General features: G+C 40.5%; 2 protein-coding genes across 2 annotated transcripts in view; one reads left to right on the top strand and one right to left on the bottom strand.

Moving 5' to 3' along the window:
* TMEM27 (transmembrane protein 27) overlaps nt 1-8,259 on the bottom strand; it is a 38,184-nt gene extending 29,925 nt beyond the window's left edge. The window contains exons 1-3 of the mRNA XM_011995529.1: nt 7,945-8,259; nt 7,565-7,623; nt 2,244-2,329 (exon numbers count right to left, since the gene is read on the bottom strand). Coding sequence (XP_011850919.1) covers nt 2,244-2,329; nt 7,565-7,623; nt 7,945-8,002 — 203 coding nt within the window. The 5' untranslated portion in view covers nt 8,003-8,259. The remainder of the gene's footprint in view (nt 1-2,243; nt 2,330-7,564; nt 7,624-7,944) is intronic.
* A 10,655-nt stretch (nt 8,260-18,914) lies between these two features.
* LOC105550581 (putative inactive carbonic anhydrase 5B-like protein) overlaps nt 18,915-22,990 on the top strand; it is a 27,963-nt gene continuing 23,887 nt past the window's right edge. Inside the window, 1 exon segment of the mRNA XM_011995530.1 lies at nt 18,915-18,985. The gene's annotated coding sequence lies outside the window, so the exon portion shown is untranslated.

Here is a 22,990-nt window from a genome sequence, read left to right as displayed (position 1 = left end):
TCGCTTGTCAATTCATCCCCTTGATAGCAGTATCACCAGGACTCACACTGCCTGACTCTTTACAGAAAAATGTGTACTGATCCTCAGTCTAGCTTTGCAGTTTTGATTTTTACAACTGACACTGGCAACAAAAGCTTCTACTTTTGTTGAAGGTGCCACTACCTTCAATGGCAAAAACCACAATTACTTTTGCACCAACCCAATATGTATCCAGTGTACCCAATTCTTTTTTTTTTTTTTTTTTTTTTTTTTTTGAGACAGAGTCTCACTCTGTCGCCCAGGCTGGAGTGCAGTGGCACCATCACAGTTCACCACAGCCTCAAACTCCTGTGCTCAAGTGATCTCAGTCTCCCAAGTAGCTGGGACTATAGATGTGTGCCACCATGCCCAGCTAATTTTTGCATTTTTTTGTAGAGACGAGGTTTCACCAGGTTGCCCATGTTGCCCAGGCTGGTTTCGAACTCCTGGGCTCAAGTGATCTACCTGCCTCGGCCTCCCAGAGTTTTGGGATTGGAGGTGTGAGCCACTGCACCCAGCCCCAGTGCCCAGTTGTAAGTCAAACAACCTTTCAAATAAACTAGATCAGATATTCACAGACTCCTACAATGCTCCAGATTCTGAAGGAAGATATTTTAAAGGTAAACTCCCAAGAATCAATCTGAAATGTTATATATTTAAATTAAATTTTTCTAAGAATGGAAACACTTAATTTAACTTAGTCATGTACTAGGTGAAACGTGATCATTTAAAGGAACTAACAGTGCCATGAACACAGCAATGTATAAAACTTGCTTACAAGAAGGGCTAGAAGAAAATATAAAGAGAATATTTAAGGGGTTACCATTGTGAGATAACCAGTGGCTTTTCTTCTTATTTTTTTCTCTGTTCAATTTTTTGTAATATAATCACCTTATTTTTATTGAAAAAAGTTATTATAAATAGTTGTGAAAGAATGCTGCAGTTTAATGGCATGAAGTACAATATATATAATTTTAAGATCTATAAAACAGGAGTAGAACTTAGGGCGAGGCTTTGTTTTATTATATACCTTCTTTTCATTTTTTAAATCATGTTAATATGTTATTTAAAATATGTATATTAAAAATACACATGTGGGTATACACAAATATGCATGTGTTCATTTTGCTCCCTCAAACTCCACTCTTCTGTTTCATTCTTTATATTCATATCCCATGCATCAGATATTATGGATGTGAGGGAGACCAATTAATAGTAATCATCTATACTGAGCCTTGAATTATTATAGAATGAAGACAAAACATTGTACAGATGGGAGACCAAAATAAAAGGCTAGTTTGGAGGATATGACTTTAATCAGCGGGCAAATTTTCTTCCTAATTTAAAAAAAATCCTGAAATAAATATATTCACCTCCATTGTCTCAAGTAGAGCATAACTGAGGCAGGTATTGTCCTGTACTGGAGTAATACACACAATATTTAACCCCCCAAATAACATGGCACCTACTAATCTAAACGCTCCTCAGCTGCAAACCACAAGTACAGCCTTAGGGTGTATGTACCTGTGCATGCAGGGCCTGGTTCTGTACTTAGCTAGGGAGTTGTACGAGAGATGCCTGCTATCATTTGGGGATGGCTACCTCATAAGGAGAAAGGAATCCATGCCCAGGTTCTCCTTGCAGCTCACCAATCACATAAGTCAATTTACCTCTCAAGGGGAGGAGTGAAGAAGGGAATAGAGACAGACCAGGAATGTTACCCTCACCACAAATAGAGAAAGAAGGAAACATCATAGAGAAGATTCCTCCAGAATAGACAAAAATATAAAATTATTAAAAGTCATATTAAGTGCTTTTAAGAAAATAAACAAGGTACTATGATAAATACCAAGAGTGGAAAGAACTTATACACACTTAGGTTATTTTCAAAATAAGAGTAAAATTCTTTGGTATCTATCTGCAAGAAAAATTATATATACATATATGTATATACACACACACAATAGAAATGTAGAAAGCTTAGGATATATACCTGCAATTTTGAGGGATATTTATCTTCATATTACCTATTAAACAAAGAGCATTGTTGGAACATGATATAAACTATAAAATGAGTTAGATTATAAAAGTTATTTTTAAGTTTAGTAAAAATGTGAATCTCTTCGAAAAATTAGCTTAATATTTTCAAGATCAAGGTTTGAAATAATGCACTATCTCAAATAATACTGTAAATAATCAGTTAAGATTTCTCATTATTTGCTTACTCTGTTGCTTCTCTGTTGGGAACTTTTCTCATGGAGAAAGCTACCATCGCTTTGAACAGATATTCTTCACTGGTATCCCAGGCATACTGAAAGAGAAGGAAAACAAAGTGTATGGGGGTAAATATGGTCCATTGGTTCTAACTGTACCCACAGTGGTTCTCCCTCCCTCTCGCTCTCTCTACACACACATACACACACACACACACACACACACACACACACACACACACACACACACCCTGCTTTCTCATACATTAGATACTGGAGACCATGATAAATTATATCCCCATAATGTTTGGGGTAGGGTTTCTTGGACATTCTAAGTTTGGTGTATCTGCTGTTGCACTATCCTCCTAAGAACCTGCAGCATCAGTAGCCAGCCAACAAACAGGCCATTTGGACATTTCATCCTGGCCATATATAGTCCATTTTCATTTCCTTCCTCCCTTTCTCTTTTCCCTCATAAACTCCCTCCCAGTTGCCTTTATTAACATCAGTACAATTTTTAAAAAATTTTCTTAGCCAGAAACTTGAATGTGTGTGCATATTATGGGCTGAATTTTGTCCTCACCAAAAAAATGTCATGTTGAAGTCCTAACTTGCAATACCTCAGAATGTAACTCTATTTGGAGACAGGGTCTTTGCAGTGGTGATTAAGTTAAAATGAAGTTGTTGGAGTGGGCCCTAATCCACTATGACTGGTGTCCTCAGAAGAGGAAATTTGGACACAGAGGGAAGATGATATGAAGACACAGAGAGAAGACGGCCATCTACATACAGGCCAAAGAGAGAGGCCTGGAACAGATCCTTCCCTCACAGCCCTCAGAAGGAACCAATCCTGTGACATCTTGACTTCCAGAACTGAGAGAAAATAAACTTCTGTTGTGTAAGGCACCCAGTCTGTGTTACTCTGTTATGGCAACCCTAGCAAATTAATATAGTATATTTGACTCACTCTGCTCCTCAATGCAGCAAATGCAAAAAGCCTGAGGCAAAAAAAAAAAAAAAAACTGAGCTGTTTAAGGACCACCAAGGAAGGTAGCAACTAAAGCAGAAGCAGGAAGGGAGAAAGTGGCAAAAGCTGAGGGGAAGAACTTGGTGATGGTGGGGGTTAGTATATCACAAGGACATTGTCAGGATTGGAGTTTCACTCTGGGATGGGGAAACATATTTTTCCGTTACTGCCTTTCTCCTCTTTGGTGGCAGTGAGGATAGTAAGTAAAAACAAATGACTCCTAAATAACAACAACAAAAAATGTATTACTCAGTTACCTTCTCTGGATAAGGTTTATGACTGTGCTGTACTTTTTCCTTTCTCCTAAATATTTTCATAACATATTCTTTTTTTGGAAAGGAGGAGGGATGGGGTCTTGCTGTGTTGTCCAGGCTGGTCTCAAATGTGTGGCCTTAAGTGATCCTCCTGCCTTGGTCTCTGTAACATAGAACCTTAAACTTTCTTCAGTTGCTTCTTCCACTTCACCGTTTTCTCCTTCAGTACCACTTTATGTAACTCTGCTGTAAGATGCCACCATAAAGAACAGAAAAGGGGGACAGGAGTGGAGCTCAAGCCTGTAACACTTTGGAAGGTCAAGATGGGTGGATCACCTGAGGTCAGGAGTTCAAGACCAGCCTGGCCAACGTGGTGAAACCCCGTCTCTACTAAAAATACAAAAAATTAGCCGGGCGTGGTGGCATGTGCCTGTGGTCCCAGCTACTCAGGAGGCTAAGGCAGGAAGACTGCTTGAACCTGGGAAGTGGAGGTTGCAGTGAGCCAAGATCATGCCACCGCACTCCAACCTGGATGACAGAGTGAGACCCTGTCTCCAACAACAACAACAACAGAAAATGGAAATGGAAAAATCACTTTTCTCACATGCAAATGTTAAATACTGCATTTTAATGTCAACTTTAGGTCTTATTTGAAGTGCTCCTTCAATCTTTCAATGTGAACTTTTCATTTGATATTATACTATGAAAGTTTAAAAGTAACTGACTCATGGCATAGCTCTTTGTTTTTGATAATGCATTTGTTTCCAAAATTAATTTTATTCAGAATAAGAGTAGCTATGATCTAACCTAATAATAAATGAATAAAACATGAAGAAGAAATGGATCTGATTAAAAATAGTGCAGAAACACTATTCAGACAGGGAAGGCTTATTAACAGAATGCAGACACGAGGAATAAGCCTGCTCAAGAACAAACGAGAATAATAAGCTCAGTGCAGAAAATGAAAACAAAGATGTTAGCCAGTTCTCCCTGGGACATGAATTTCAGTTGCTTTTCAGATCTTGGCAACAACTTGACCTGATCTCCTGTTCTTCCATTTGTCCGTCTCAAAAACAAGAGCTTAAGCTGGCTGGGTAGGAGTCTAATTTTGGTCACAGAACAAAGCTCCAAGCTATTTAGATCAGAACAGGACTGATGCAGTTCTAGATTGGGTTGGGTATCCTGCCAGTGGAACCAACTTCTCTTGGGCAAGTGTGAAAGGATTGAAAGCTTGTGCACTGGATGTAGTGTATTTCTCCTAGGGCATTCAAATACTTCAAAGAGACAGCCTCCATTTATAAAAGGAATTGGGCACATATACTAATAAGAAAATGTACAACTTAAGAGAGGATAAGGTAAGAGTTACTAAGGCTAAACATTTGTGTACTTTATGATCCATTAATCTACCCCTGGGTAAATACTCCCAAAAAAGAAAGCATATGGAAAATACATATATAAGAATGTCCATAGCAGCTTACCTACCTGTTGTGCATATACTTGACACATAATAGGTGCTCAATGTGAAATTGAACACATCTTTATATCCCACATGTGGCTTCACAGACCAAGTGGTACAAGTTAATTGCATATATTTATCTACCAGTTCAGATTCCTTGGTTCTTCATTTCAATAACATGTGCCAGGACCTTAAATGTCCCAGCTCACCTTGCTTTTTGCACACATCTAAGAACACTCAAACCATGGCTAACCCCACATTTTAGGCAAGTTATTGGCATAACTAGAGAAAATTACAAAACAAGGTTAGTTGGTTTAACTCTAAATTCATGATGACCTACCCCCAAATTGCCTGGTAATCCCTAAGGTTTCACCACCAGTTCTCTTTCTCCTGGGTCACATAACTATTTCAAACCTCTCTCTAGAGAGAGAACTGATGGTCAACGTTTTTTGTTTTTTGTTTTTTTTACCATTTTTTCCAAAGTTTTCTCTCAAACCTCACTCTCATTAAATGGTTTTGCTTCATAATTTATAGATATATCTCATCAATTTCAACTCTCCCATCCTCCTGACATCAAGATACAACACTTCCTCCATAGACACATGTCTTAGCCGCCTCCTCTCCTGAAGTGCCAGACAGAACTATGCCTATCAGTGGCCATTTCCGTCACTTATATTAGGAATGCTTCTCCTCTGCCCTTCTCAGATCTAAACAATATCAGTTCCCCTCCTTTCTGTGTATTTAACTCTGACTGGAGTCTCTTCATTGTCTTTTAAACAAGCTCAACACTTTCCCATTAAAGCAACAGCAAAAACAAACCACTTTACTCAGTCTTCCTTTCTTCTACCTACTGCTGTCTCTTTCTTGCCCTTCACAGCCAAAATTCTCCCAGGAGTTGTCCACACATCTGTTTCAACATGTTCACCACTCATTTATTTTTTAACTTCCCACTACCTGTCTTCCAGCAACTCCACCCCAGGAAAAGAGCTCTTTCTAAAATCACCATTGACCTCCACGTTGTCTAACACAATCAGCATTTTTCAGTTGCTTTCTGGCTTGGCCTTTCAACAGCATTTGATGCTCTTGAACACTCCCTACATCTCAAAACGAAACTCCCTAACACAGCCCACATATTCCTTGGCCTTCCCGCTCCTCTCTCTCTAAGCTCATCACCTGCCACGTTCCTCCTCATTGCCCCAATTCCAGATATTTCTGCCCTCTTTCTAACCTTTACTCTCACCAAGATCCTTCCTGGGATAAACCTTTGCACATGCTGTTCCCTCTGCCTTTCCTTCTTTCATTTCCTGGTTCACTTCAACTCATGCTTCAGACGTCACAGTAAGTGCCAGGTATTGTGGCCCTTGACAAAGCCGAAGTGCCCTTGTAATTCTTCCCGTAATACTTGTCAAGATTGCACATTTGCATTTGGTTTACTGAATATTTAATAGATTACCAATTCTACTACTACTATAAGCTCCACAAGGGTAAAGTCAAGCCTTAATCACCATTACATCCCAGCATTCCGCATGGTACCTGCTATTAGAGGATACTGGGATGGCCAACCATGCACACTAGCAGAGACAGTGCATTCTGCGCTCAGACTGCCTGGGCTCAAATCTTACTTCTGCCACTTGATGACTTGAAATATTGAGCATGTTACTTAATTTCTTTGAACTTCAGTTTGCCCATCCATTCAGTGGGAATACGAACACCTGTACTACTACCTTCCTCAAAGCATTGTTGTGAGGGCTACATGATTTGATAGGAGTAAGGTGCTTAGAAGAGCCCCAGCTGGAAAGTAAGATAAGTTCTCAATAAATGCTGGCTGTTACAACAATCATTACCCATTGAGTAAATAATAAAATAACAAATTGATGAATTGGCCTGCAAACAGAATACCTCTAAGTTTCTTTAGCACTCTTTTTTCTGTTTCCAGCCTGAGACATCTTAACACCAACTTCTATTGGGGAAAAAATTTTGCAGACCACACTGGGAAACTGAAACTAGAATTAGACAATACTGTCTTTTTAATTCAATGATCTTCACCATTCCTATAGCCACATGGGCCCTATGACTAGTTTTTAAACTTCTATTTCATAAGCATATATTTCATATGTGACTTTGATAATTGAGAATAATTGAAGAAACTTCATGTTCGAATTGGAAATTTTTTGTGCTATGAAAGATTTTATGTGGGTAGAACCATCCCTTCTTTTCAATGAGTACAAAATCGAGGCTAACAAAATTCAAATGACCACAACGGTGAGGAGTAGACCCAGTCTAGACCTGAGCGACTGAGTCAGGCCACTTGGCTTCACTATCCTGAGTTGAGATGCCGGTTTTTTAAGTTGTTTTGTGTGGCACAAAACTTCACATATTGTCTAGCATACACCACCGATTAAATACTTTAGGCGAACCTACTTTATTAAAAATTCATATTATTCTATAATCTATCTTTAAGAGAAGATCAGATTTGAGGTCTTTAGAAATAATTTATTCAAGATTAAGGTAACTATGCAGACAGGCCCATTATTAGAGAAAGCACAGTGTTATTAGCAAACAAAATTTTAAAAGAACACTCAGGTGCTCCACTTACTGCTTTATTTCCCAGAGCTGTTCTGATACTAAGTCTCACTTTAAAAGCATTTGCTGCACCTGCCAGAAAGAAAAAAGAAAGAGCAGTATATGATGATTAAGATCTGCCAAAACAGAGTCTGAAAAATCCTAATATGTAATGCAACTCAAACTAATGGAACACAGAACTACAATTAAACTGCCCCAAATACTCCTGGAAGTTTAACCTAAATCATCTTAGACGGTTTAATATTTTCTTTCAAACTCATTAAACACTCACCACCCCAACTTTCAAGCCACAACATGTCTGCAGATTTAGAAAAATAAAGAGTTCTTTCAGTCAACGACTTGTCAAACATGTAGAAAACTGTTCATCTATTTTTAAGTTTCAAGGCTACATACCTGGTTGACAGAGTTCAGCATGAATAGCAGTCACCAGAAAAAAGAGCAGCCACAACATTCTTTCAGGGTGGAAAACACAAGGCAAAGTGAGGAAAAAAAAAATCTACGCTGCACTTAAATCTGCCTTAGCCATTCTGTGACCCGGATTAGAATATCAGAGAAACAAGCGAGCCACCACCTAAAAGGTTTAATGATTAACACCCATCATTTGGGTTAATACTTCCATAAAAACAGCCCATCTCCTGTCAGTTATTTATGAAAACTTGTTTGGAAAACAGATTAATGGTTTTCCCCACCCTGACTCTACCTCAAAAGAATGTTTCCTCTGCTGCCTCACAGTTGGAATCCTCCCCGACCCCTTCTGCGATTCTCTGGTTAGGTGCATCATGGGAAGAATTGAGTCCTGTCTAGAGGTTTTCTTGGCATGCACTTCTCACCTTTTCGAGGCTGAGATACCTGGTTCATAGACAGACTATCTTCATTCAGGAAACAAACGTGACTCCTTTCTCTCTGGTAAACAAAGGGTGCCCTTCTGTGAAGGGCCTCACCTGACTCTCACCACAGCGGGTGAACATCCCAGGAGAGCTTCGGAGCTTCCTCTTACCTACTTGAGGGTAGAGGGTGGGAGGAGGGAGAGGATCGAAAAACTACCTATCGAATACTATGCTTATTATCTGGATGACAAAATCTGTACGCCAAACTCCCGTGACACACAATTTACCTATATAACAAAACTGCACACGTACCTGCACATTCACACATAGGGAATGATTGTGTTTACCCCTGAGTTCTGGCACTTGAATTAAATCAAAGTTAATGATACACAGCAGCACTGTCCAAGGGACATTCTGTGTCGATGGGAATGTTCTGTATCTGTGCTATCCAATATGGTAGCTAGTAGAGGTAGGAGGCCACTGAGCACCGGAAATGAAGCTAGTGTTGCTGAGAAATGGAATTTTTGTTTAATTTAATTTAAGTAGGCACAAGTGGCTACTGACTACATTGGTCAGTACAGCAATACAACAGTAATTAAAAGTTACCCACTCTGAAGTACCTTCACTGGGTTATTTCTCTAATCCTCAGACACTTCACAGTTGTTGTTATCATCATCTCACATGGGAGGGAACTGAGGCTCCAGCGTTGAAGTCACTGGCAGCAATGGGATGAGTGGGATGGGTGTCACTTTACCAGATGGGTTGACTTACACTTGAACCCTGTCTCCACCATACCCAACTGCTCTGAGTCTCTGGTCATCATTGGTCAAAACTGGAATTGACCAAATACCACATAGTCTCACTGATAAGTGGGAGCTAAACATTGAGTACACATGGACACAAAGAAGGGAACGACAGACACAGGGACCTACTTGAGGGTAGAGGGTGGGAGGAGGGAGAGGCTCGAAAAACTACCTATCGAATACTATGCTTATTATCTGGATGACAAAATCTGTACGCCAAACTCATGTGACACACAATTTACCTGTATAACACACTTGCACATGTACCCCTGAACCTAAAATAAAAGTTAAAAAAGAACCCTGAAGTTGCAACAAAACCTCAGAGATGCTCTGAGAATTAAGATAATGAGTGTAAAAGAATCTTTCCCCGGTGGGCATTCCACAGGTGCCAATCAATGCCCCGCCCAGAGGCTGATGTCAGGGCCTTCCTCTCTACCGTTCTGCCTCTTCATAAATTCAGTCCCCAAATTCCACCCCGTTCCTCGAAAATCATGAATGGCAGAATTAGATTGGGTGACCCTGGTGTTAAATAGAAACATTGAATTTCCAAAGCAACAATGAGGAAAATATCAACAATGAGACTTCTGCAGCACTTTGAGAAACACATCATTTCTCCTTCCTTGTAAGGGTGGTATTTTATTGTAAAGGACCCATGTCCGTCAGCTAAATCCAGCTGAGGAAGCTTTTTCTCATCTCTTTCACCTTGGTTTCAAGGACACGGAGTCAGGAAAAGCTGTACTAAAAGGAGAGGCAGCCACAACTTAGTGCAGCCATCCTAGAAATGTCACTGTATTAGGTGCAGTGGAAATTTCCAGAAGGAAGAGCTCACCTAGCTAACATCTGAAAAAAATAAAACTAGACTAGATGAAGTCATCTTGGGAAATGTTAAACTAGATAAAGTCATCATGGGAAGGAAAAGTCAATACACATAGAGATTATAACAAAGCATTTTACTTACATCAAGGAAGAAAGATATGCTAAGGACATAGAAATCTACTTCAGCGGCCGGGCACAGTGGCTCACAACTGTAATCCCAGCACTTTGGGAGGCCAACGCAGGTGGATCATGAGGTCAGGAGTTCAAGACCAGCCTGGCCAAGATGGTGAAATCCCGTCTCTACTAAAAGTACAAATAATCAGCCGGGCGTGGTGGCAGGCGCCTGTAGCCCCAGCTACTCGGGAGGCTGAGGCAGAGAACTGCTTGAACCCCGGAGGCGGAGGCTGCAGTGAGCCGAGATTGCACCACTGCACTCCAGCCAGGGCAACAGAGCAAGACTCCATCTCAAAAATAAACAAATAAATGAGAAATAAGAAATCTGCTTCAGTTTTCCTTTAGCCTTACACTTCATAAAAGTATCAAGTGGCTTTCTTTGGCTTTTACTTAGTCATCTATGTAACTAGGGTTGAAGACAATAGAACACTGAGTCTTAGTGTAAGTCATTCATTTGAGAAGACAATCTCTTTTGAATGATGGTTTCTCAATGTTTGTTGCATCATCTTTTTTAAAACAGCAATAGAAATTCTTTTTAGAAAATACAAAGAAGCACAAGGAGAAAAGTAGAAATCACCTGTAATTCCACCAGTGTCAACGAATGACCTCCACCAGTGTCAACGAATGACCGATGTTAATGTTTTCTAAATATTTGGAATATACCTTTCTTCCTTGTGCTTTCTTTTGTGTGTAAATATATGTACATTTCTTCTTAAAAACAAAACTGGGGTCATGCTATTATGCAGCTTTGTCATCTTCGTTGAACTTAACTGTGTTTTGTTGTTGTTTGTTATTGTTGTTTTTATAGAGACAGGATCTTGCTGTGACGCCCAGGCTGGAGTGCAGTGGCACCATCTTAGGTCAGCGCAGCCTCAATCTTCTGGGCTCAAGCAACCCTCCTGCCTCAGCTGCTAGAGTAGAAACATAGAAGTCTGCTTCAGCTTTCCTTTAGTTTTGCATTTCTTAAAAGTGACAAATTTCTTCATAACCTTTTAGTCATCTATGTAACTAGAATCGAAGACAGTGAAATATTGAGTTTTAGTCAATGTAAGCCATTCATCTGAAAAGGGAAGATAATCTCTTCTTATTTCATTATGATTTCTCAATATTTGTTTTCTCATTTTAAAAGTGATTGAAAAAAGCAATAGAAATTCTGTATAGACAATATAGAGAAGCAAAAAAAAAGTAGAAAACATCCATACTACTACCAGAATGGATGACCAATGCTAATATATTTTCATAGTTAGAATGTGCCTTCCTTAGCCTTGGATCTCTTTATATGTTCTTGTGGGATGTTGTTTTTTCTCATTGCAGTGGCACTATCAGAACAAAGTAATATAATGATGGGAATAAGATGCACCATTGTCTTCTTCTTTACTCTAATGGGAATGCTGCTACTCCATGGAATCTGGCAAGTGGCTTTAAAAATGATGTGTCATGTGCTAAAAGCATTATATTTACAATTACAAAAAATTATTTTCCTCAGTAATTGGTGTTGCATTTTATCAACTGCCTTTACACTATTAAAATTTTTACCATTTGGTGTACTACGTTAATACATTTCTCACATTGATTCAATTCTTAGATAAAACATTTTAAAAATTTATTTTTAGCATGCTGCTGGAATTAATTCCTGGTTTTTCCCCTATGGTTTTTAAACCTATTTTCTTAAAAGAATATCACGTAGGTTCCTTTTCAAGTGCTGATTCTTGAAGGTTTTTTTTTTTCCCTAGCCTTTACCATCTTGAAAATGATACAGAAAGATTTCTAACATTGTCTATGTTTAGAAATACGTATAATGTATAAGAAATAAAGAGTTCACAGATGAAGAATCTGGACCATGTGTGTTTTAGAGGAAGAGTTCTTCAAAAATTTTTAACTTCTTACATGATCATTTATTTCCGGTTTTATACCTCTTTCTGAGTCCATTTCGGCTGTTCACAATTTCCAAGAAAATATTGTTAAGATTTTCTAGTATTCTCATGGACTTTATAGAATATTTCCCACAAAATATCTACTTTTGTTGCTATGTTCTCTTTATATTTTCTAATACGTGTATTAATTTTCTCATTTCGATTATATTATCTATTTTTTGTTTAATCAAAGAAGATGATCTTGGATATAATTTGCAATTCTTTCTGTTTTTTGATTCATAAATCTTATTTATATTGGTTACATACTGTAACAAACTCATTGCTAAATAGTTTGATGGAGATCTCAGTAAAATAAATGGAAAACAGAACTAGATACTAGGATTCTTGCCTCTCAACATACTATATTTTCTTATACTTTTCAAAGTCTTGTACAAATATAGTGCTTGTCTTAATGCACAAATTTTAAGTAGTAAGTTTCCAGAGCCTTCATATATGGGTAAATTGCTTCATAAAATGCTCATTTTGGCAGTTTCACATATGGGAGCTTCATAATTTATTAGTAACCATGGTAATGATGACAAATAAAGCAGTTTCAATCATTCTGAATATGTTACTATTTACTTCCAAATGTTCCGAGTTTAGAGCATGTAGATTTAAAAGTTCAGATGACTGTTGCCATGAGCCACACAAAAGGGCACTGAGTCTCCTGAGATGGGAAAACGAAATTGATTTCTCTGTGTTTTTTATACTCCACAACACTCTTGAAAAGCACTTTCTGAGCACATAACTATTGATCTACCGCTCTGGGGCAAATAGAATATGAGATCACATGAAAAGAAAACATATGTGTCGTTCTTTTGATTCATGCAAGATCCCTTGTTAAGTTCACTAGATTTGTATAAATATGTGAGCATACATAGGCTCCATTCACCTGCAATAAAGCAAGAGGTGGAGATAACAAATGTTTCTTTTAAAATTGACCCTGGTTATTTTGTTTCATTATCACAAACAGAAATTTAGTAAATATATAGCTCCTAAAATTAGTAAACTGTAAAACCATCTCAAATGTGACATTATTCTGTATATTTTTATTGGATTTTCAGAAATGTATCTGGCTGTAACACACTAAAAGAAATCAATTAAAACTTTTAATAATTGAACATAGAAACTTCGTATGATTTTAAAACTTCACACTTTTTGCAACTGGGTGTGGTGGCTCATGCTTGTAATCCCAGCACTTTGGAAGGGGGAGGCAAGTAGACTGCTTGAGTCCAAGAGTTCAAGACAGGCCTGGACAACATGGCGAAACCCCCTCTCTACAAAAAATACAAAAATTAGCCAGGCTTGGTGGCATGCACCTGTGGTCCCAGCAACTCAGGAGGCTGAGGCAGGAGGATCACCTGAGCCCAGGGAGATTGAAGCTGCAGTGAGCCATGATTGTGCCACCACATTCCAGTCTGTGTGACAGAGCGAGACTCTGTCTCAAAAAAAAAAACACACACACACACACACGCACACCTTTGGACGTTTTAATATCTTAATTAAATGGCTCTACTCAATGATTTTCTAAATGTTGTAGAATTTTAATAAATGAGATCCTTCCTTGTTTAAATTGTAATAAAATGGATATACTATATATATAAAATAAACAATATCAAGGTGTTTGTATTATTAATAATTTATACAGTGTTTTCAGTATAATTAGGTAGCAAAAGTAATTTTATTCTCTTTAAATTGTCAGTGTTAAGATGCATGGAGAGACAAACTATTTTTGTCTATTGTGCATAAGTTCTATTTTAACTCAGTGGTTTTCAGCTGGGGGTGATTTTGTGCTCCAGAGACACTTGGCAACGTCTGGTGACATTTTTAGGTGTCATGAACGGCAGAAGAGAGGATTTCTACTGGCATCTAGTGGGTGGAGGCCAGGGATGCTGCGAAACACCCCCACAAACTTTAAAAACATCATTTAGGTAACTCTTTTCTTCTTGTAGTTGAGTTAATGGAAATAACCCACACATGGAAGAACAGAAGAAAAAAGGGAGACGTGTCTGTGTGTGTGTGTGTGTGTGTGTGTGTGTGTGTGTGTGTATGGTTTTTCTAAGGCTAAGAATGTAAAAATATACACATTGCAATGCATTTCATGGTACTTAATTTCCAGTCACAAGCTTATTAGAACTTCAGTTTATGATTCAAATTAGTCAACTCAGTTTTCAACTATCATATTCATGAGCTATGAGAAATGCAAAAATGAACCAAATATAGTCTCTGCCCTTCAGGAGCTTACAAGTTTGTAGGACACAAAAGTAAATCATGATGGCAATAGATGCATGTACAACTGTGAACAAAATGCTGTGAACAAAATGCTGTGAACACTGGATAAAGAGAGGATAAAAAGTTACTGGATTTGACAAGTCAATTATAAAACTGTAACAAAAGAAAAATAAAAGAAAGGTTTCTCAATGATAATCAAGACAGACCTGGAACAATGGCAAGATGTTTAAAGGTAAATAAAACATGAAAACCCACCGGATCCAAGTTAAGGAAATCTGAAAACAAACACAAAGGACAGATACAGGATATGGTCAACAGCAGGGACTTGCTGGTAGAGTGGTTCAGAGGAAGATGGGGGAGTGAGCATCAGTGTAGATGCATCTGAAAAGCCAAGTTGGGCTCCGATCTTAAGAGGACAGAGAGTTTGGATTCTCCAACAATGGTCCTGAGAGGCTAATGAAGATTTCAATGTGGGAATGGCTTTATTGTAAATGACAGGGAGAAAGACAATGGGAGATGGGAGGGACATTCCCTGACAGTGAGTTTCCAATGTGCCCTTTATTTACCAATCATAGGCTGTTGGACTGGCAGCCCACTATGTGCCCACAACTACAAAAAACAGGAAATTATGTTTCATTGGCCATCTTAAGAAAAAGATAAATGAGCTTATTTTAATAATAATTTTAGAACATAGAACAGATGTTGTTACAATCTTATAGTATGCTTGCTTTTATGCGCGCGCGCACACACACACACACACACACACACACACACACAATTTCCAGTATCCTTGGTAAGCAAGGAACTCTATAATGTGGAATATTTTTGTCTCCATCCCATATCATATCCCCTTTTTAAGATGAGAAACCATATTAAGCAAGGATATTCGAAAAGCTCATCAAATTTTGTAGGTTAATCAGTAGCCATAATCATTATGAACTTTGTCTTATTCTTCACAAGTTAACATTTTTCTACTTCAGAGAAAGTTAATCACTACTGTTTGGAAATAAAAATTAATTCAGACCAACTGAGTGAGTGTAATTCTGCCAACTTTATGCTCCTAAAGTAGCAATGTAAAGGACAGTTTCTTAAATGGTGTGTCTGTGTGTCTCATCTTGTGCACAGAGACTAATACTTTATAACGGGTCTCATGTAGTAAAAGCAAGACATTTCTATTACAGGTTTAGCTGGTTCCACTGTTGCTCAGGTGTAAGAGTTTTCTCATGAGTTGGCAAGTCAATTTTCTCTTTTTACTAGGCTAACAGTATTGTAGCCATGGTCTATGAAATAGTATTTTCCATCCTTAATTATTGATTTGCTCGCCAGCTGGAGGTCACCCAGTCACATTTAGCCCTGACAATAGGTACTTCTTTTGCCAACCTCTATAAAGGTTGGGGGCGGGGGCAGGATCAGACCACATCACTTCTAGTTTATATGTTTCCATTAATATTAAAGACATATGAATTAATCAATATCTCAGAATTTCTGCTCCTAAGTTTTGGCCAGTGATGATGCTGAACCCTCTACTATCTGAAATTCATCAAAAGTCTTATGAGAAATGATTTTGTGGACAGCCTAAAAGACATGCACAAGAGATCCCTATTACTACAAATCAGAGATGACAGGTTGTTGTTTGCAGCCATTTGCTCATTCCACACCCATGACAAAATTTTTTTTATCTATTTCAGAACTTTTTCCTTCTGTGCATGGACTCAGCCACCCCAACTGAGCTATTCAGCCAACTAATATGAATAAATGGGAGTTGACATGTGAGCTGAAGCTTATGCGCCATTATGGGGAAAGATTATCTAAATGCTACCCTGAATTAAACCAGACCATTGTGGGGCTGTGTACTCAGTTGAACAGGAAATTTTGGATGGTTCATGAAATTGATTCAGTGCCCTGTGTTTTGTGATTATGCCAAGTTTCCACTGAGGGAATGTGGGTGTAACAACATATGACACTTATTTCCCACGTAGCTCACGGCGTCATCATGATGAGGAACTGGGATTTGCCTTGGTGCTAAAAATTACTTTTTAAAAAAAGTGCTTCTCAAAAGCAAACAAAATCCTGATTGACTGGTTTTTATGAACACTGTAAAACTTTAAAATACTTGTTATCTCCTGTTTTCTATGAAAGCTTAGAGTGAGATCTCTTGCCCACCTTCAACAACTGTTCTGGATCTGAAAGTGTGCATCAGTGTTAATCTCACCATTGGCTACATTATTTATTCTACCTCCATGAATTTCTCCTCTGGTTCCTTAACCTATAATACTTATTTTATACAGTGTTGCCTATATTTTGGTATGCAGCCTCAAATCATCTGGGAGAAAATAATGCTATAAATAATGTTATAAAAATCAATGCAGTAATTTACACAGGCTGCACTTGGCCCTATTTCCGGTGTGTTTAATTTTTCATGCAAAAAATGATTAGCATTGGAAACATTTTATATAAATGAGATAGAGTTCTCAGAGCCAGGGTGAGCTTAATAAAAAATGTTTTGTTGAAAATTGTCTTTTACTCTGTGCTCCTTGTAGCTCAGTATTGTGAAACTTCCACTGTTTTCAAAGCAGAAGTGGATGGAAGGCGGGAAGAGAAGGGAACTTTTACACTTTATATGTGATTATAAAATCTTTATTGCTGGCATATGTAGAAGTGTATATAGTAAATCTCACTGCCATGGAGGGAAAAATTGTAGTCCTCTATGCAAGTGAGAAGGGAATACTTTAAATGAAGATTGAGAATTTATTGTGAAGGGAGCTGTACTAACTGCTATAAAAGTGGCTTGCTATGTTTGCTGCCCCAAAATACTCCTGCTAATTAGAACAACAAACCAGCACTTAACAAGTCCTTTTCCACCTATCAACTCCTTTATTACACCATCTTTAACTTTCTCAATTCTTGTGCCATCCAAACTTGAGTTGGGGAAGCTCAGTATGTAATCTCTTTGGGTCTTATTTCTTACTGGAACATAATACTTGATAAATCTGTCTTGAGTAAATCAATGAATGAATGGCTAATGGAAAGTGTCCATCCTCCAAGAATGTCCGTTCAGAAATTTCTGGACAGAAAAGCTGGTAATAACCTCCTCACTTTTTTCCTGTGAACCCAGAATTACGCATGGAGGGAGTAAAAAAGAGTAATCTTGGAGCAGGGGGCTGCAAACAGAGGTCTGAATGTGGTGCTGTCTCGACAGGACCTAGACAGCATTAGAGCACCAAGCAACTAGGAAAAGTCATCAGCAGGACACATCAGGAAATAGAGGAGTGTGCTTACTCCATGCATCTCCCTAGCATTTAAAGTTCGCTGAGGGGCTGGAAGGAACATGGTTCCAGTTGATCTCCATGTCGGGCTAAAGGACATGAAACCTAGCTGGAAGGAACATTGCTCCACCACTGGCCCATCAGTTCTGTTTCCTACTCGGTTTTTGCTTAACGAGTTGTGGTGTTTAGAGTTGGGAAATACATGGAGAAAGTCACTTTTTAAGAGAGGATCAGAGATCCGCAGGCTCATTTCACTCTATAAATGCCGCGGACATTTGGTTCCAGGACCTGGACAGTTCTCTCCAGAGACCGGTGGGCCCCTCCAACTCCTCCGTGGTTTCCCGGAATCAAGTCTCTCACCTAAAAGGAGCGCAGAGGGCGTGGAACTGGCGGCAGACGCGTGACCACAGTGGAACCAAAAGTGGGTGGCCTGGGAACCTAAGGCGTGGCCAGAACTTAAGGTGGGCAAGTGCGCATGCGCTGGATGCCCGTGGCCAATGAGGACCGTAGGGTTGTGGCACGTGGCCTAGGAGGACGGCCAGGACTGGCCAGAAAGGAGAGGTGTGGAATGCAGGAAGAGATGTGACGCGGACCAGACGGGTCTTGCCTGTTCCTAGAGAAAGGAAGGGGTTAGCCACGGCGGGAACGGCCCCGCCAGTGAGGAGCGCAGGCACAAGGGTTAGCGGAAGAGGCGTGGCCCAGGCGTACCGCAGGGGCGTGACCCGAACGAGCTGTCCTTAGCCCTTACGTGAAGGGCGTGGCGTAGTCCCAAGGGTGTAAAAAAAGATATTCGAATTGGCGGGAGGGTCGGCATACTTTAGGCGGAGTAAGGACGTGGGCCCAAGGGAGGGAGGTAGGGTAGGCAGAATAGTTGTGACTGATCACTGGTATGTGAAACGAACTGCGCTCAGAGGCGCAGACTGGCTAAAGCGTGGAAAAGTGGCCACAGCTGGAAAGGCAGGCAGCGGAGTAGTGACGGACAGGGGAGGTGGCGCGGAAAGGTAAGCAAGGACCTGACGTAGTTGGAACGCAGAGACGTGCCTCGAACGTGGGGGCGCGGTCCTTACGTGTGGGCGTGCCTTGTTGCTCTGACGGGCGTAACAAACCTGGTGGAGCAGGCGGAGGGCAGAGGCGTGGGCAAGTTAGCGTGCAGGCGCGTGGCAGCGACAGGAGATGTGTAGCCAGAGCGCAGAGCTGGTGTGGACTCCGGCGCAGGGGAAGCGTGGTCAGGGCGAGATTTGAGCTTAGGTCGGGGACAGAGGCGGGACTGATAGGGGCGTAGCCTGGAATGACGAAATGACGTTTGCTGCGTGGGGACGTGGCTAAACGTGAGGGGGCGTGGGCAACATGGCGGCGTGCTGGATCTTCGGGTCCCGGGAGCGAACGTGGAGTTTCTGATTCAGGTAAGTCGTGCGGGTAAGGGCGGGCGGCAGTAAGGAGCGTGGGCAGCATTGGGGGGTGGTCTGCCTGAGAGGGCAGGAACTCTGCCACTTGCCCCAGACATGACCGCGTGCCGCTATCGGCTCTGGAGCCAGAGAGGCTTTTGGTTCCGCGAGGTTGGCCGGGGTCCTGGCGGGGCTTCTCGGAGGAATGGGAGTGGGAGGCTGGCGTCGGGGAAGTAGCCACTTCCCCACTCTAGCTGTTTTTCTCCACTTTGAGGATCACCAGACATCCTTTTAGGATTCTGTCTATTAAAAAGTAAAACAGCTTTCCCAGAGACATTGCGGGATGAGAGGAGTGCATTTCCAGAAACTGAGGATCAGCAAGCTGGGACTCCCTCGGGTCTGCATTGTTGATCTTCCCACTTGACTATGCCAGGGGCTGTGGACAGACACAGCCACCCCAGAGTAGATCAAAAGCACAGTTGTGTCCCGTGGACAAATCTGAGTTTTTCTGTTGTACCCTGCCCCAGAGCTGGAGGAGAGGAACCTCCAAAATGCAGACATTCTTGGTGACTGGGATTCTGTGTGATATTCAGCGTTAAATGCTGCTGCTCTGAGGCTGCTGGAAACGCGTTAGTATTAATATCAGTGTACTTCCCTCACGTTTACTTTTGCTGGAAAAGCTTGGGAAGGAAGTGAGTTAACGAAGATGCATAAACCTTAATTTGTTTATATGCTCTCTGTTAGCCGTTGAATACCACATTGCTTTCTGCTTCCCCTTCTTCCTTTACTGATAATCTGACCATTTCCACTATGCACTTTGAAAGTCTTGCTGGAGTTTGGAGAATAGTCAGAAATCTCTGGTAAGAAATGCTGCCCCTGCGCATCTCTCAGAGGAGTCACTATTCGCAGCGCCTGCATCAGAGTCCCCGGTGAACCAAAGTTCACCCCACCTCCCCGTCTTCAGGGACTTAGTGAAAAGCTGAACTGTTCTTGAATATTTTGGAAATGAAAAACTTTCTGGGCTATTTTAAATCAGTACCTGGGCTGGAATTAACCGAAAGGCCAAAACAGCAAGGACACCATTCTCTGTGCCTATACGTAGCTGCCCTGTTCTTGGAACCAGGCAAAAAGGCTGCCACTGCTCACAGTTGCAATGGAATAAAGGTTGAGTGCCTTGTGATTGCATATGAATATTAAGGAAATGTGATGGAAAGAGGGAAATTCATCATGTCACTGGCCACACTGGGGCACGTTAGTTGCAACACACAAATCAGGTATAAGAAATATATTTTGAAACCTTTGGCAACCTCAGATTGGGATCACGCTCTCAAGGAAGAAGTGAGTGAGAGGAGGAAGCTAAGCTTTCTTAAGACATAGCAGTGTAATATCTTAATTTAGGTTTCAGGAAATTGCAGAAGGCAGGCTTCCTTTTGAAATCAGGAGTTGAGAAAATGAAGAGTCAATCTGATGCCAATCAAGGAATTTTTCAGTGTAACCTTTTGTTAGTACTTTGCCGTCTGTTTTGCATAAGTCGCTTAATCAGGCAGAGTTCAAGCTATGAGGCATTTAATAAATACTTATGACATTTAAAGACTTTTAGAATCTTTTCTTTTTTCACACATTTCTAAGGTTGCAAAACAACAGAAAAAGAACATGTTAGTAATATCCAAGGCATACATGCATAATCAGTGATAGCAAAGGACGTATAGCACAAAAGACTTAGCTCTCCTAGGCCCTATCCAGCCACAAACTGGTAATTGTTGAAATAGAGTATTGGATATATAGGTGATTTATTCTCACCATTTTTTTGTACAAGTTTGAAGTTTGCCCTAATAAGGGGAAAACAGATTCTAAATTCAGTTGACCCATGGTCTATTGCTGTTTAAACCTGTTAAGTGAATTCAGATAGTGAAGTTATTTAAAAACCAGATGCTGTCACCTGGCTCCAGGTACTATCAAGATAAGATATTGAAAGCTTATTGGCAGTCTGTGTTTTAAATCCTGAGCCAGACTTTTATATGGCTTCAACAAGGTGATTTTTCATCTCCTTAGACATTTTGACATACACACTCCCACTAAAAACTGTACCTACACAAACACAGATAAAACGAAACAAAAGTGATTGTAACTTTGGTTTGAGAATTGTCAACACCTTTTAGGCAACGCAGACATACTTTAGGTGTCACTGACTGTTACGAGTTGAATTGCATTCTCCCATCTCAAATTCATATATGTTTACGTCTTAAGCCCCAGTACCTCAGAATGTGACCTTATATGAAGATTGGGTCTTTATAGAGGTAATTACAGTCATTAGGGTGGCCACTAGTCCAATATAACTGGTGTCCTTAATTAAAGGGGAAATTTGGACACAAGATGAGAATGGCTTATGAAAATTGGACTTAATGCTGACACAAGCCAAGGAATTACCAGAAGCAAGGTTTATTAGGTGTTCTCCAGAGAAACAAAACCAATTGTGTGTGTGTGTGTATGTATGTGTGGGTGTGCCTGTGTGTGTCCATGTGCACACGCGTGTGTGTGTGTGTTTAGGGAGAGAGAGATTTATTTTTAAAAATTGGCTCGTGAATGTAGTCTCATGAAATTTGCAGTGCAGGCCAACAGGCTGGAGACCAGGGAAGGGTTGATATTACAGCCTGTCTTACTCAGTTTTGTGCTGTAACAGAATACCTGACACTGGATAATTTTTAATGAACAGAAATTTATGTGGCTTATGATTCCGGAGGCTGGGAAGTCCAAGGGCATGATGCCAGCATCTGCTCAACATCTAGTGAGGGCTTTCTCTTGCGTCATCCCATAGCACAAGGCAGAAGGGCACGAACATGTGCATGTGAGGGGTGGGAGAGGTTGGGGGTGAAGAAGGAGGGAAGGAGGGTAATGAGGCCAAATTTATCCTTTTAGCAGGAACCCACTACCTCAGAAACTAACCAGCTCCCCCTAATAATGGCATTAATCCATTCATGAGGAGAGAGCCCTCATGATTTAATCACCTCCCAACACTTCTGCATTGCAGATTAAGTTTCCAAAACGTGAACTTGGGGGACACATTCAGACTGGATTGTGAGCACAAACTGGTGCCATGGCACAGCTCCAGTCCAAAGGCAGTCTGGGGGTAGAATTTCCTCTTCCTCAGGCAACCTGTCTTTTTTTCACTTAAGGCTTTCAACTGATTGGGTAGGGCCCACCCACATGAGGGGTAATCATCTTTATTCCAAGTCTACTGATTTAGATGTTAATCTCATCTAAAAAATACATTCACAGTGATATTTAAACTGGTATTTGACCAAACATCTGGGTACCATGACCTACCCAAGTTGGCACATAAAATTAACCATCCAAGTAGAAAGGCCTGGGACAGAGCTCTCATTGCCCTCAGAAGGAACCAACCTTGCAGAGAACTTGGACCTCAGATTTCTAGCCTCCATAACCGTGAGACAAACATTTTTAAGCCACCCAGTCTATGGTACTTTCTTACAAACTAATACATTGGCCTGAAGACCTCCAGTAGGGAGTCAAGCCTAGAGGTAAGGAACCTCTATGGGATTCACAAACTTCCTACCAGTCCCCTTTAATGTAATGGCTGCACACCTCTGGCTCCCTGAGTTCAGCGCACATTCGCAAAGTGACACATACACAAAGCAAAGCGCATGGCACTGTGCCAGAAGACTGGCTTCTCATCCTGCTGTGCTTTACTTCACAGTGCACATAGAGATGATTCTCGCTCCTTTCACGTAGGTGTAGTCTGCCCTCTAGCTTAGATGGAGCAGGGTCAAGGACAGCAGTGCAGAGGAGAGGAGCTAGTGCACAGCCAGTTACTAGCGTGAATGTGCACAAAGAGGGGAGGATAAAAGCACGTTTGCCTCCTTGCTCAGCATCACTGAGGACCATGATGTGGGTTTTGTATCTTACACTCTTCTTGGAAAGATGGTATGAAGAAATAAAGTTCAGATTTGTAGGGGAAATGTGTCTTTAGTGCCCCCTCAACTTCTATGTTTGTGTCTTTTGCCA

Source organism: Mandrillus leucophaeus, unplaced genomic scaffold (genome assembly GCF_000951045.1).
Source record: "Mandrillus leucophaeus isolate KB7577 unplaced genomic scaffold, Mleu.le_1.0 Scaffold490, whole genome shotgun sequence".
NCBI lineage: Eukaryota > Metazoa > Chordata > Mammalia > Primates > Cercopithecidae > Mandrillus > Mandrillus leucophaeus.
The sequence above is the reverse complement of the archived record's forward strand: the minus strand, read 5'-3'. Positions and strand labels throughout refer to the sequence as shown.